The 15,950-nt window shown below is 49.0% G+C and overlaps 1 protein-coding gene across 1 annotated transcript; it reads left to right on the top strand.

The window, feature by feature from the left end:
- Positions 1-1,187: 1,187 nt before the first annotated feature.
- On the top strand, positions 1,188-12,036 carry Atf3 (activating transcription factor 3). Its single transcript, XM_034513667.2, has 4 exons — positions 1,188-1,417; positions 7,690-7,933; positions 9,206-9,313; positions 10,546-12,036. Exons 2-4 carry the CDS (start codon positions 7,694-7,696, stop codon positions 10,741-10,743), a joined length of 546 nt encoding a protein of 181 aa, XP_034369558.1. The 5' UTR covers positions 1,188-1,417; positions 7,690-7,693; the 3' UTR covers positions 10,744-12,036.
- Positions 12,037-15,950: the final 3,914 nt, after the last annotated feature.

Here is a 15,950-nt window from a genome sequence, read left to right as displayed (position 1 = left end):
GAAACTATTTTCAAGGTTCAAACCCAGGTCTGCTGCAGCCTTGGCCTGAAATCGACCCCTTCGCCCAGCCTTTCCAGCCACCAGATTTGAGGATAGAGGGCCCTAATGGTCTGGCTTTAAGCGGTGCGTGCTCAGTCCCGGCCACCGGGTCCCCAGAACAACCCTCTGTTCCTGCAGACAGACACTCGAAGCCTGGAGACGGGTTTTCTCTAAGTATTTCCTGACGTCCAGGCGGACCCCCGGCCCCGCCCAAGTCGGGCGAGTAGAGATCAAAGCGTCCTCTTTCCCGGACGGGCCGAGCCGCCTTTTTCCCAGCCCCTTCTATTCCCTGCGCTAGGTGGCCTCTGATCTCTCCAAATCTTTCCTCTTTCTATGCTCTTGCTTTCCCGGAGAATTCCCTGTTCATTTAAAATGTTTTGTGGTTGTTATGAAAAAACAAAAACCAAAACCGAACTGACAGCGTTCCGTCACTAGCACCCTGGGTTCCTAGCGAGTTCGGGGGCCCCCTGCGTGTGCGCGGCCGCGGGCGTAGGAGCACGAGGCCGCCGAGTGTCTACGTTAATCCACAGCTTCTAGCGGGGGACCCGCGGCAGCGGAGGTCACAGTAGCGCGTAACGGTGTGGATTCACCGGAGTGTAACTTTGGGCACCTCCTTCACGCGCGAGATTGTCACCGCTACCCCTTCCCCCGCCCCCTCCTTAGGCTAGGCCGCTGGCCAGAGAAGGAGCCTTTTCCTGAAGTTTTAGAAAAATGACCACGCATTTTAGAGAAAGGTCGTGCCCGCTTCCCAGCCTCACCTAGTCTGGGCCACTGCCAGGACCCGCCTCCCGGCACCCCTCCCCCCTTCCCCAACCTAGCGGAGGGAGAGATGCCAGGGCGGTGGAGTCATGCCGCTGGCTTGGGCACCATTGGCTCATGCCTGGAACACGCAGCGGCGAATACGCACATCTGGCGGTGCGCCCGGGCGGCTCCCGGCCTGATATGGAGATAGAGGGCGGGCGGGTGTGTGTGTCCCGGGCGTGCGAGGCGCGCTAGACGCGCCGTGACCGCCCCTTCTCGCACTTGCATCACCAAGTCCTCGGACTCCACCCACCATTGGCCCCGCCCCCGTCCCTCCTTCGCCCCCCTCCTCTGGCCAGTTCTCCCTGGAAGCTATTAATAGCATTACGTCAGCCTGGGATTGGTAACCTGGAGTTAAGCGGGCTCCCTGCCAGCGCGAGGGCTTTAAAAGGGGTGATGCAACGCGCTCCCAGCCACAGTCTCACTCAGCGAGACGCGCCGCGCACGGTGCTTCCCCGGCGGAGCCGACCGGCCAACCCTCGCTCCGGCACAGTCCTCCGCGCTCACCCGCCGGCGGGACAGACCGCCCGCCTCTAAACGCTCTCTGGACCCTGGCCGCCCCGAGCGAAGACTGGAGGTGAGCATTAGAGCCACGCCTAGGAGCGCTGCCCTCCCCGCCCTAAGTTCCCCGCTGGTGACCAGTCCCGGGACCCTTGCGCCACCGGGGACCCGAGCCCTAGTTTCCGCGGCACAGTCGCTCGGCTGAGCTGCTCTTTGCCGCGGCCGCTCCGAGCTGGGAAAAGTTTCTGGTAAAGTGAAAGAACGAACTTTCTCTTTTGACTTAAGGCGCGAAAGAGACCCAGGGACGGAGGAGATCCCGCGCTCTCAGCTTGCAACTAGGAGAGGTCGTCCGGGTGATTGGTGGGTGTTGGTGCGCGGGAGTGACCCACACTCTGGGGATCGCGGTCCCCTCCATCCATCACTTCTTGTCCGGGCGCTGGAGTCCCAGCGGGTCCCGCCTAAGTCGGCAGAGAGGCACGGTGACCGCGGCTTGTGGGAGCGCTGCTCCCGGTACCGAGCTAAATGAATGGAGAAGGGACGCTCGGTCGGAAGTCCGGCACAGCCGCTGGAGGTCGCCTTGCGCTCCGCCTAGGGCGGCTGGACCGCGCAGAGCGCAGCGGGGGAAAGGGAGTTGGGATAAGTTTGAAGGCGGCGAGCGCTGGTGTGGCGCTGTCCTGGGGCTGAAGGCCGAGAGGTCTCCGCACCCGCTAACGTTGGGCGGCTGGGCTTGAGACGTCTCTTCCAGCCTCACTCGCTGTTGTGCTTTCTGTGTTCTGGATGACTTTTAACTGGTCCTTGGATTTCTTTGTGTACTGGAAGTGAACCGAAGGAATCGGATCAAACGGGTGGAGGGACCAGGGTGTGGAACCGCTTGTACCTCTGTGTGTGTGTGTGTGTGTGTGTGTGTGTGTGTGTGTGTGTGTAGTCATTTTGTATTCTTGTGACAGAGTCTCATTTTGTAATCCAGACTGCCCCGTAAACTCCGGACAATTCTCCTGCCTCTGCCTCCCAAGGGCTGAAATAATAGGCCACCATGCCCAGCACCTCTCTGCCTGTGTAGGAGCCTGCGCTGTGTGGTTCAGGTAGTCAGGTTTTGACAGATTTGTTTCTAGAGTGAAATAATTGAAGTAAAAGGAGCCAGGAAGGGATGTTGAGTGTGGGGTCTCCCCACCCAGCGTTCCTAACCGGTCTCTGACACAGGACAGGAAAGGGGGCTTCTCTTGCATTTCTATCTCCTAGGTCGCTCCCATTGGGTTGATTCCCTACTCTGACTCCCGCTCATTTACAACTCCCGTTTTTTTTTTTTTTTTTTTTTGCATGTTCCACCTAACCATTTTATTTTCTTTGATTTCATCATGTAGCTCACAGTCTGTCTTGTGAATTAAAGGACTTGCCAAGCCCGGTTATTTAAAATGTTTAGTCTCCCCTCCTGTTGTTCCACTGTTTCTGAGACAAGGTCTCCCTATGTAACCTGGGCTTGCTTTAAATTTATGGCAGTCTTCCAGCCTCAGTCCCCAAGTGCTGAGATTACAGGCATGTGTCACCAAGAAGAGAGCACATGTTTTGCATGTTGCCTTTGTTGTGGGATAGCATTACCACATACAGGCTCTTGCTTGGGGGTGGGGCTGGGGTGGGAGTTACTGTTGCTTCAACCTGGAGCTTTCAGAGGCTGCTGACCAGGTGCCCAGAGTGAAGAAGACAGCACCCAGCACCTGTGGCTATCTAAATCCCTTCTCGGGCACACCAGTTTCTTCTGTCTTCATTCTGTCAGAGTCTCTTCTATGAGGGGTGCTAGGTATGGGACTCTTCAGTCCTCAGTTGCCTACCTGGCGGGCAGCTCTGTCTGTGGTGAGCAACTTGGTTGATCTGTTGAACTGATGCATGCTCGGTAGTGCAGAGTGGCTTGCTGGACTGGACCACACCCATCTCTGTGAGTTTAGGCAAGTGCTTCCCTTCACAAGGACCTCAGTTTACTCAATGACAAAATGGAGATTTGATCTAGACAGTTCTAATGCTGAGTGTACCATGAGTCCCTTTAGCCAGAGTCTGTGATTCTTTAAGGAACTGGCTACAGAGGTGCCCTGTCAGGGGAAGGGGACATAGCCAGGACCCCACAGAAACTTTGAGAGATGGTTTCCTATGTGAGAACTCACAATCTCTGCCAATCCAACTATAATGGAAGAGTGCTGACGTCAGCAAATAGGAAGTAATTCACCTGATGTCTTGGGAACTCAGGGGTCAACCACCAGTTGTAACATACTGACTGATTTGAAATTTTCGAGGGTTCTAGTCAAGTCCTGATGAATAGAACTGAACTGAACTGAACTAAATCAGGTTCCCTGAGAGGCAGGGTGGAGGTGGAGTCAGAACGGACATGTAGATGCCGATTTCCTTATGTTTTAAAGTTTGTGCATGTGATGTGTTATTCCCCACAGCCCTGGGAGGGAGCTGGCAGTCTCCATCACATTTTTCAGATAGGAACTGAAGGTCAGAAAGCCTTTGGTTCGTGAGTGGGTGCTCAAATAGTGAGGAGCAGAGATAGACCTGGAGACACTGTCTCTGACCCTGAAGCCCAGCCTCCCGCCTCCAGCCTTCAAACAGGAGAAAGAACAGGAAGTAGCATTAGGGCAGCTACCGATTCCCCCATTCCCCCGTACTACAGGACTGTTTGCAAAAATGGAAATCAAAAGTGAAAATTCAAAGCCATCATAAGCTCCTAGGAGATAAAAATCTAGGAGCTGAATTTCCAGTTAAATGAGGGAAGTTTCATTTTCTTGAAAATGATGAAATTGCCAGTGATATGACATGATTTCTGACTGGAAGTCAGGAACAGAAGCGGAATCTGGAAGCAAATCTGGAACAGTTCTGTGATCAGTAGAAAGTTCACTGAGCTCATCGAAAACACTTCCCTCTTCGGGGCCTCAGCTCCTGAAATTAAGCTGAAGTTTTAAACTTTCTTTCCCTGGAGGACACAGATGTCTGACTCTCTGGAGACATCTGTACAAGACAAACCAGAAAGGACAAGAGTCCAAGTCTTACAGAGTGTGACCCCACGATGATGGGAAAGGTTTTCTTAACAGCTTTACAACACACTTGTGTTCCTAAGTAAGCCCCGCCTCCAGCTTTTCACAAAAACATTCCACACCACTGACATTCCTCAGTTTCTTCCTGACTTTACACTAAGAATGTTGTTGGGGGGAAGTCCTAAGCAGCAGACTTTAACCTCAAAGGGCTCATTAATAACTTTACTGGGCAGCTAAAGGGACATGTGTAGCTGCTGAGCTTCAAACTAGTTAAGTATAGATGAACTGTTCAGTCCTACAAATGGCAGCTCTGGATTCCACCCCTGGACTGTTGGTTTTTTTGTTTGTTTGTTTGTTTTGTTTTTGTTTTGTTTGTTTTCCCAGTAAAATGGGAAAGGAGAATGTATAAAAGGATGCTGAGCCTCTGACTTCAGAAGTCAAAGAAACATCCCCTAGCTACAAGGTTACAGCATCCAATTAAGAGACCTTAAGTTCTTACTCCTGTCTGGGAGAGAATTGTATACATTTCTTGAGTTCTTTTGACTCAATAGTCACTGGCCTGGAATTTCTGCCTCCACCAGTGGGCCTTAATCTCCAGGGAAAGGGATCCTGAGGAAGGGCTCTTAACTGTCAAAAAAGGTGACCAGACCCCAGGGAGTCTCCAGGAGAGAGAGGCCATCCCTCTGTGGGAGATCCTGGAGACCCAGCTGTAGCTCCTGGTGGCAGGATGTTTTCCTGGGCGTTTCTTGTGTTACTTCCCAAGCTGCTCATAACACTCTTGGGGAATTACGGTACCCATTACCAGCCTTCCTTTGTAGAGGAGAAAACCGCTGGGGTACTGTCACAACACATATCAAATCTTGAATTAAAAACAGTTCTGATGTGGGGATTTTATGGGTAAAATGGCTCATTTAAACTTAGACCTGGATGCAGACAGTAGCTGAATGTGGACCTGATACATAAAGACCAGAGTTCAGGAGATCCCTGGGAATCTTTGTTTCATCTCCCCAACACTGTTTTCTGCTTTAGATGCCCCATCTTCCCCTTGCCCCCAACTTTTGCTCTGTCATTTTTGTTTGTTTGTTGTTTTTTTTGGGGGGGGGGGGGAGAGATTTGGGGGTTTGGTTTTCTTTCTTTCTTTCTTTCTTTCTTTTTTTTTTTTTTTGAGACAGGGTTTCTCTGTGTAGCCCTGGCTGTCCTGGAACTCACTCTGTAGACCAGGCTGGCCTCAGACTCAGAAATCCACCTGCCTCTGCCTCCCAAGTGCTGGAATTAAAGGCGTGCGCCACCACTGCCCAGCCTGTTTTTTTTTTTTTTTTTTTTTTTTTTTTTTTTTTGTTGTTTGTTTGTTTTGTTTTTATCTGTTTGTTTTGTTCAAGAAAGTATAATATTTGGGTTTGCAGTGTACAGATTAAGGCCGTGAGTTCTGAAACCATGCAAAACAAATCCCAGTGCACCATACTATCCCACAATAATGTGATTTGTCTAAATCTCACTTAACTCATGTCTAAAAATGGGACTAGTTTTTACAATACTGGTCATAAAACTCACAGGCTCAAGGGAGACAAGGTAGATAGACTTTTTTTTTTTCCCTTAAATGCTAGAGATTTGCCAAAAGGCTCCCTGCCCTCTGGGACTTGGCCAATGACCAGTGTAGCCAGGGACGGTCACTATACTGCTCCTGCTTCCGGAAAAGGCTGGTGGGGTCATCGGGGCAGCAAGTCTGCAGCAGAAAGAGGCACCAGAACACACTTCTGGATTGCTTCTGCCCTTGGTATCCTCCTGTCACCCTTGTGGGTTTGTTGACCTATAGACTGATGGGGCCATTTGCTATGGCCACCTTAGCTTCACTTTGTTTAGTCAGTTGTCTAACTGGTCAGCAGGCTTCATGGGCCAGTGCTGGCCAGCCGGGCCAGAGCTTCAGCAGTGGTTTGCTGGCTTTCTTAGCCAATGTCCATTTGTAGACTTAGTCTACTAAGTCTACAAATGGACCAAGTTACCTGCTGCTTCATGACCAGGCTTATCCTAGGTCCCCCTCTGCCTCTATTCCAAGCTCTGCTCCTTGTACTTCAGAGCTAAAGAACACCCCAATAAACCCAGAACTTCACTCCTGGCTTTCGCCTGCCCTGCTGAGGTCCTTTGCTTTGCCAGCCTTCTCGTTACGAAGGGGCTCTGCGTTCCTGCATGACCTGAGTTAACATCATCACCATTTCCTGCCAAGGACTGGGGCAAAGAAACACTCAGGTGCTCTCACCTTCTTCATTGGCACTGGTGGACCCAGCTTCCTCCAGGAGAAAGTTCTGCCGCTGAGTTGTTGAATTCAAGGCCCCAGCTTCCTGCTGTTACTTCTGCTGGCTAACAGATTAGTCTCCATTCAGGTGTCTCCCAGTTTCTTTTTGAAAAGGAAACTGAAAATGGGATCACAGATCTTGGTTTTTTCTTTTTCTTTTTCTCTTTTTCTTTTTCTTTCTTTTTCTTTTTCTTTTTTTCTTTTTATTTTCTTTTTTTTTTCTTTTTCTTTTTCTTTTTTTTCTTTTAGGCCCGAGGCCACATTTGTATATTCTGTGTGCCAGGCATAGAAGAGCCTGAAAAGACAAGCCCCTTGAGTTTTATTTTAGATGTATCTCTGAGCTGTGTGTGTTAAGGATCTGTTTTATTCATAATGAGGATAGCATAAATTTTTTTGATGGTCCATTGAATTTAATTAGCATTGCTTGCACGGGTGTGGGGTTGGTTATTGGCCCATGGGCAACTTAACTACTGAATAAGTGACCCCTTTAAGCAGCAGGGTTCAGTGCTAACATCTCCAGGGTTAGGGTTGGGACCTCATGGCTCCCTCTACAAGTCCTGTGCAGGTAACCAGAGCTGCTCTGAGTGTCACATCCAGAAGGCAGCATTCCCAGCACTGGTCTATCCCCCTGAGCTTACATCTCTTCAGCCCCGATGTTGCTCTCTGAGCTACGAATGGCTGTTTAGGACGGGGACCCTGAGCAACCACTTACTCTCAGCTCCTTGTCCAGTTAAGCATCTCCACATTAACTGCTGCCTGTGGCAAAAAGAAACCGGCCGAGGCTGAGGGCACCACTAATCTATGTCAGAACATAAATATTCAGGAGGCAGTCTGACAACACGTCCACTTAGCAAATGTTCTCCTTTACTTCCTACAATTTCTCCAGCCATGGGCAAGGGATGGGCATGAGATGAGAATAAATCAGAAGCTTCCGATGGGAGCTGATGGGACTTGGCTCTGAGGTCGGCTGTACTTGAGTGTGGCTGGATCCCATGCCACCCCTGAAGAAGTTTGTGCTCAACTTTTTTCTTTCAGCAAAATGATGCTTCAACATCCAGGCCAGGTCTCTGCCTCAGAGGTCAGTGCAACCGCCATCGTCCCCTGCCTCTCACCTCCCGGGTCACTGGTGTTTGAGGATTTTGCTAACCTGACACCCTTTGTCAAGGAAGAGCTGAGGTTTGCCATCCAGAATAAGCACCTCTGCCACCGGATGTCCTCCGCGCTGGAGTCAGTTACCGTCAACAACAGACCCCTGGAGATGTCAGTCACCAAGTCTGAGGTGGGTTCTGCACCACATGACCATTCCTTCATTCACACTCTCCACATTCCAGCACATTCCAGAGGCTTAGAGTTGGGGATAAGAATCAATCAGAGCCCTGCCCTCTGGGAGGTTAAAGTCTATTGTCTAAAGATAATGGAGCAAAGACTAGAATACAGGAATGAGCAGGTATAGTGTACACCTGAGAATGGGCAGATAGACTGTGCACCTGTGTGTGTGTGTGTGTGTGTGTGCATGTGTGTGTGCGCATGCGCGTGCATGCAGGTGTACCTGTGTGTGTATGTGTGCATGCATGCAGGTGCACCTGTGTGTGCATGTGTGTCTGTATGTGTATGTATGTATGTCTCTGTGTGTGTGTGCATGTGTGTGCATGCGTGTGTTTCTGTGTCTGTGTGTGTATCTGTGTGTGTATGAATGTATGTCTTTGTGTATGTGTCTTTGTGTGTGTATGTATGTCTTTGTGTATGTGTCTTTGTGTGTGTATGTATGTATGTCTCTGTATGTGTATGTGTGGGCATGTGTCTGTGCATGTGTGTGCATGCATGTGTGTCTGTGTGTGTGCGTGTATCTGTCTGTGTGTATGTATGTATGTCTCTGTGTGTGTATGATTTGTGTATTTCCTGGGACTGTGGCCCTGAGGCATAAGGACAGAAATTCAGGGTTGAGTTCCTTGGCCTTTGCCTTCCACCATGTCTTCTGATTCAAAGAATAGGGAAAGGTCAGGAAGGGTCTGACACTGGACAGTCCACAGGGAGAATTCTTCCCAGATGTTCTTTAGCAGAGTACATGGCTGGACATGCTCATTGCTTATCAGTCCATAGACAGGGTGAGCATCCACGGAGGACCAGAGCCACCAAATCTGGACATTACTTTGTCTTCTGAGCACCCCAGGACTGACTCAGGAGGAGGCACAGGAAATCAGTATGATTTATTGGCTGAATCAACAGGTGGTTCAGGACGCTACCCAGCAATAGCATCTAGCTGAGGCTTATAACCATTAATGGTCTCAAGTCCCTCTTCTCCAGGAGCTCACTGACCTCATGGGAGGGATGTACCATGATGCCCTTGGTAAAGACAGAGATGTTAGTTATTTTCCTGTAACTCTGGTGAAATGGTTGACAGAAGCCTCTGAAATCACGGTGAATGCATGTAGCAGATATACACGTAGACAAACATAGATATACAATCAAACACATACATGATTAAAAACAAATGACAGCCTTGATATTTGGGTTCGTAGTCGCTTAAATATGTGCCTTTTGAATTTTATAGGTGGCCCCTGAAGAAGATGAGAGGAAGAGGAGGCGGCGGGAAAGAAATAAAATTGCTGCTGCCAAGTGTCGAAACAAGAAAAAGGAAAAGACAGAGTGCTTGCAGAAAGTGAGTCCCACCTGGCCCAGTGTCCCCTGAGGGAGGGAAAGCCAGTGGGGACAGCAGAGCCATTAGCATGCTGTAGGCCAGCTGTAGGCAGAGGATGGAGTAAAGCTATTAGCATGGCAGAAGCCACTCTGGAGACGTATATGTGTGTATGTGTGTGTGTGTGTGTGTGTGTGTGTGTGTGTAGGTATATCCAGGGCCAGCAAGCTGGTTCATGGGTAAAGGTGCTTGCCATGCAAACCTGGCACTTTAGGTTTGATACCCAGAAGCTGCTGTGGAAGGAGAGAGCTAGTTTCTCAAAGTTACCCCTGACCTCCATGGGCATGCTGCGGCATAGACCGGTCCATATACCCCCAGCAGCTTCTAGACTTTCTGCTCACACTGGCCTAGTCAAAGAGACTTTACACACCAGTTTTACCAAATACAACAAAACTATAAAACCCTGCTCCTGCCTTTGGCTCTCAGGAAAAGCTTTAATTGTGCTCTTCAAGTTACTATGGTGACCCAGAAGTAATGCTCTTCAAGCTACTATGGTGACCCGGAAGTAGTGCTTACAGTGTTCCTTCCTGGATCTGAACCCTGCCTCCCTGCTCCATGCTTATCCAGCACTGAGCAGCCTGGGAGGCTGACACCCCACACAAAACACCAGGGGTACAGCATGGGTTCACAGGCAAGGCAGACCACAGAGCCTGGAAGCCTTTGTGGGGCCATGTCTGCTCCCCCAAGTGTGTGCAGGCCAGCTCCTTGAAGAGACAGGAAAGCCTGGGATGTCTGCTCATTACTTCAGGGTCAGTGAAAACTTGGGAAGCTTTGGAGTTTCTGAGAATACCATCTGTGGAGATGGGAGTCTTAGTGAGATCAGAAATTCAGACAAAACTCCACACCACCAGTTTGGGTTTCTCCCCAGTTCCCAAGATCCTGTGGGGCCCAGATGCTTTCTGCATGGGCCGTGGACTGGAGCAACCCTCTCTGAGCCCTTGGTGCTAAGGCAGTTTCAGCAAGCATGGAAGCCTGGCTCAGTGGTAGCTCTAAGCTTTTTTTTACATGGCTCCCAACTGCCGAGTCCTCTATAGGATTCGTACCACATTCCACCTATTTTGCTCCTCCTATCATTATGATAGGACAGTTCCTCTAGCAGGTCTCTCTCAGTTTGAGGAGCCCAAAGGTTTCCAGGTAGTCCCCCACCTCCCTGCTCCTTGGCTCCCTCCATCATGCCTCTGTTGATTGTCCTTCAGGAGTCGGAGAAACTGGAGAGTGTGAATGCCGAGCTGAAGGCCCAGATCGAGGAGCTGAAGAATGAGAAACAGCATTTGATATACATGCTCAACCTGCACCGGCCCACGTGTATCGTCCGGGCTCAGAACGGACGGACACCGGAAGACGAGAGGAACCTCTTTATCCAACAGATAAAAGAAGGAACATTGCAGAGCTAAGCACGGGTGGTACGGGGTCAATTGGGGAGTCCTTACTGAATCCTCCTTTTCCACCCCAAACCCTGAAGCCATTGGAAAACTGGCTTCCTGTGCACTTCTAGAATCTCAGCAGCCAAGAGCCGTTGGGGCAGGAGGGCCTGCGGTGACTACTGCTTTGTTCCACTCTGCCCCCCGAGTGAACCGTGGAGCAGGCAGGAGCATCCTTTGTCTCACCAATTTCAGGATTTAGGCCTTACCATCCTGGCCATTCTCAGATGACGTAGCTGACCCCAGGCTGGGGTCCCATGCAAAGCAGGATCTCACCAATGGGATTCAGGCAGAAGTGTCTACCTTGATAGGGTGGGACCATATCCTCCACTGGGGCTGACAACGTCCTTTCTAGGGAAGATGGAGTGAGAACATTCATCATCGAGGTTGTCCAATGGCCAGGGTATGCTTTCTAGAAAATATGCTGTTCTGTCCCAGAATGACTGCATAGGGCATTCATTTCAGAGCCTGGTGTTGTGGTATTTTAGATGTTTGTCTTGCACAACATTGGCATGATTTTTTCCGGGAGTTTCATCAAATCTGATTTCTGAGAGTTTGGGGGGTCTGCCATTGTGGACAGTGTCCCTCAAAAGCATTTGGGCCATGTGAATGTGCTGGCACCAGGGAGTGAAACTGACTGATGACAAGCTGAACCACTTTGTGCCGACAGAGCACAAACGCCTCCTTTCCCTGTACCCACTGTGGAGGAAGAACCTGGGCCTGGCAGCTGGTCCTTGGCTACAAACTGTTACAACGTCACAGAATGAAGGCACCAAGTTCAACTTTCAAAGGGTGTAGGACTCCACACTCCGTGACAGAGCAGGAAGAGCCAAAGATTCTCCATTTTCCTTTCTTTCTGCCAAAAGCCATGACCACAGCCTGTGGAGACCTGTGTTTGAAGCCAGCGGGGCCAGGTGTCTGCATTGTGGGGTGTTAAATGGCGCTTTTGTCTTGTAGCTATTTTGAGATGTGGTCCAGAGCATTTCAGCTGGGAGGTTCCTCCCTCTGGCCACCAGGACTCTGGCTACTGTTGAAATTCTGCTGTTTCTGTGAATCAGTGTTTAGTCCCACTTGATAGTATCATTACAGTTTTCTGTAAGAGAAAATATTACTTATTTATCCCAGTATTCCTCGCCTGTCAACATAATAAATATCAGAACAAGACCTGGTAAACCTTAGTGTGGTGCTGTTTTCTGCTAAGTGTTGAAGTAGTGACACCGCCTGTCTTTCATGGGGTGTCAGTGCTGAGTGTTGGGGGATGGATGGCTTCCTTTGTTCATGGGGAGACCACTAGGAATGGCAGTTAGTTGGCTTTTAAGCAATTTATATTTTATGGGTAAGTATGTTTTGTCTGCATGTATGTCTTTGCACCACATGCTTGCAGTGCCTGAGGAGGCCAGAAGGGAGGGCATTGGGTCCCCTGGAGCTGGAGTTTCAGAGGGTTGCAAGTCACGATGTAGTTGCTGGGAATGGCACCCAGGTCTTCTCTGAGAGCACCGAGTGCTTTGTTAACTGCTGATTCATCTCTCCAACTTGATTTATTTTTATTTCATGTGTGTGTGTGTGTGTGTGTGTGTGTGTGTGTATGTGTATGTATGTAGGAGGTATACATAAGTGCAATTGCCTACAGAGACCAAAAGAGCTCTTAAGCACTGAGCCAGCTCTGCAGCCCAAGTGGTGACTTCTAACCCTGGGCCTCAGTCTGTTGACTGATACTCAGTTTCTCATTGGCAAACCCCAAAACAACACTACAGGTGTGTCCTTCACACCAACTGTTTGGCGATAAGATAGTTTTTTTGTTTGCTTTGAGTCAGAGTCTCAGTATTTAGCCCTAGGTGACCTGGAACATAATATACACATCAAACTGGCCTTCAACTCCCAAGTGCTGACTGCCTCCACCATGCCTGGCTTACAATAGAATTTTGATGTAAAATCTAAATTGTTAAGTATTTCACCCATCAGTTTCTCTGAAGATACAAACATGCCTAAAACATACACGTTTTTAACCTTGAGCCTTCTTACAAATTACATTTCGTTTGGGAGCAGATGGTGCATGTGTGCACTATAGAGAACAACCTGGAGTCACTCTCCTTCCACCATGTGGGTCCTGGGAATTGAACTCGGGTCGTCAGGCTTAGCAGCATGTGCCTTTACTGGCTGCACCATTGCTTTGGCTCTGCTTGAGCCTCTTGACCTTGCCTTCTGCCACAGTGCTCGTTGAACAAGTTTCAGCTTGACTTAGATATGTTAACCTGTTAGCATCTGTGTGCCTCATAGTACATATGTATTTCAAATATCAAGGAAAAAGGGGGGTGGGGGCAAAGAAGACAAGAGAACAGTTTTAGACAAGATGGGGGATGGGTAGAGTTGTTCCAAGAATGGCAATTCTAATTTTCTGGAATTTCCTGGCTCAGTGATTTGTCCCTGCCCCTCTCCCTTCCTCCAGCCTTCTCCCTCACTTTGCAGTACTGGGGACACACCAAGCCCTCCCTTCCCTGGAAAACCACAGCACTTGAGTGGAGGTCTGAGGAAAATATTTGAGAGTTCTGACCACGTGAGTCCTGGAGAATCAACTTAGGTCAACAGGCTTACTGCCACAGTGGCTGAGCAGCTGACCCAGCTTGCCAGCCCTAATGTGCCTGTTTGTTTGACCTGTCACGTGATGCCTTTAAACTGTCTCAAGTCACAGGCAGGATTGTATCTCTGGTTGTTTCTAATCAGTAAAGAGCCATCTACCCCTGTAGCTAAAACCCCAAACAGTGCCTGTATCCCCTGGTTGTGGATAGAGGTGATAACTATGGAGTCAAGGCCGTTGAAAGACTGCCACGGAGGACAATGGGTTAGGAGGCAAAGGGACGCTTCCCGTGATGGTCTTTAAAAAGAACTGCATTGACACGTGCCACCCAGGCCTTCGACTCGAGTGCTTCACTTTGAAGAAGGCAGGCCAGGAGTGTGAAAGAAAAGACTCCATAGGGATTAGCACCTGGTTGAGCTGCATCTTCAGTTCTTTAGCTGCCTCCTGCCGGACATGGTGACACCTCACTGGCAAGGCCCGCAAGAGCCACCTTTCTTCCTCTGCCTCTTGTGTTATCCTGGGATCTGTCCCAGCATCTTCTTCAAAGTAAAGATTTGAAAGGTTGTGGCTCAGGACTGTCATGTCATATTCTGTCAAGAGGTCAAATGCTTGCTTCCCACCACCACTGCCACCACCATGGTGCTCACCCTAGAACTTTGAAGAAGCCTTTGATTGCTTGCTATCTAGCCTGTCTGAGTGGCTCTTCTAGGTTCAGGTGCTGCTATCTTTGGGTCTGAGTCTGCCTGAAAGGAGGCCAGGTTTAAACACCAAGCATTTTTCCGGGTTCTTGTGGCTCTTAACTCCAGAGGTTTCCAGCCTCACTAAAAATTAGTCTTGGGTCAGACTAGGTAGTGTGTGCCTGGTGGATCTCTGGTCAAGGGCAGCTAGTCTATGTTGTGATTTCCAAGCCAGCCAGGGCTATGCAGTGTGCTTCTGTCTCAAAATATAAAACTAAACTAAGTGTACTTGTGAAGAAATTTACACTGAGCTGTAAAGCTTGTTGAGGCTGATTGAATGTTTATAAGAGCTAACATTCATCTCCTGGGACAACATTCTAGACATTGCATGTATCACATCATGTATGTAGTATTCTGTCACTATAACCATGCCTGAGATAAATAAAAAGAAATTGAGGGGGCTGAGATCCTCAGGGAGTCAAGGCTTTGCTGCCAAGTTTGACCGGAGTTCAGTCCCACACAATGAATGGAGAAACTCAACTTCCACAAGTTATCCTCCGACCACATGTGTACTGTGGCATGTACATGCCCCCAACACACACACACACACACACACACACACACACACACACACACACACGTAAAAAATATTTTAAGAGAGAAATAGGGCTGGAAGGATAGCTTTGTGGTTCAGGTACTTGCCACTTGAAGACCTGAGTTCATAACTTGTGTAAATACCAGGTGGACATGGTGGCCTGCCTGTAATTCTAGCTTAAGACAGAAACGGGCATGTCCACAGCAAACTAGCTAGCCAGACTAGCCATATTGACAGATCTAGTGTGTCTGTGAAAAATCAACCTTGGGCCTTCATGTCCATGTACAAACACCATTCACACATGAATGAAAAAAAATTGAAAAAGGCAAAAGTTTCTTTTGGTTCATGTCTTACTCAGGGTTTCGATACCTGCACAAACATCATGACCAAGAAGCGAGTTGGGAAGGAAAGAATTTATTCAACTTACACTTCCACATTGCTGTTCATCACCAAAGGAAGTCAGGACTGGAACTCGGGGCAGGAACCTGAAGGCAGGAGCTGATACAGAGGCCATGGAGGGATGTTACTTACTGGCTTCCTTCCCTTGGCTTGCTCAGCTTGCTTTCTTATAGAACCCAGGACTACCAGCCCAGGGATGACACTATCCACAATGGGCCCTCCTACCCTTGATTACTAATTGAGAAAAATGCCTTACAGCTGGATCTCTTGGAGGCATTTCCTCTAGGGAGGCTCCTTTCTCTGTGATAACTCCAGCTTGTGTCAAGTTGTCCAAAATCACCTCACAACCAGGAGGCAGAGTGGAAGAGAAAAGCAGGGGCAAGGGATCCCATGATTTTACTTAAAGACACTCCCTCAGTGACATAGGTTCTCCCATGGGGCCTACCTCCCAATAGAGCAAGCACTCCAAGTGCCTCTAACACACTGGGTGTGGGAACATTCCATCCTTGGAAACACTGCTCATTCCTCACACGAGGAAGTAGGAGCTCCCAAGCTTGCTCAAGGTCACACAGTCAATGTAAAGTTGTAGGCTATGTTTTTAAAAACCACAAAGTTTGTGAACAAGAGTTTGAAAGGTGCATGCCTTATATGTGTGAATGGAAACACACAGCCTACTATTTAACATTTAAATGCTTTGAGCACATGCATGATGCTGTATAGCCACCACCAATGGCCATCCACAGATCAGTCACTCCCCAGGTCTCACATCCAGCACTTGGCAAACTTCTCAACTATTCATTCTCCAGCCTTGTCCTGGGGCTTTTTGTAAACCACTTAGTAAAGTGTCAAGGTCCACCCATGTTGAAGCATGCTCACACTCCATTCCCCTTCACGGATGAGTGATAGTGCTTCCTATGGAGAATTTATATTTTGC

This window comes from Arvicanthis niloticus, chromosome 10, assembly GCF_011762505.2.
Source record: "Arvicanthis niloticus isolate mArvNil1 chromosome 10, mArvNil1.pat.X, whole genome shotgun sequence".
NCBI classification, from domain to species: Eukaryota; Metazoa; Chordata; class Mammalia; order Rodentia; family Muridae; genus Arvicanthis; species Arvicanthis niloticus.
Note: the sequence above shows the minus strand (reverse complement) of the source record. Positions and strands in the feature narration are given on the sequence as shown.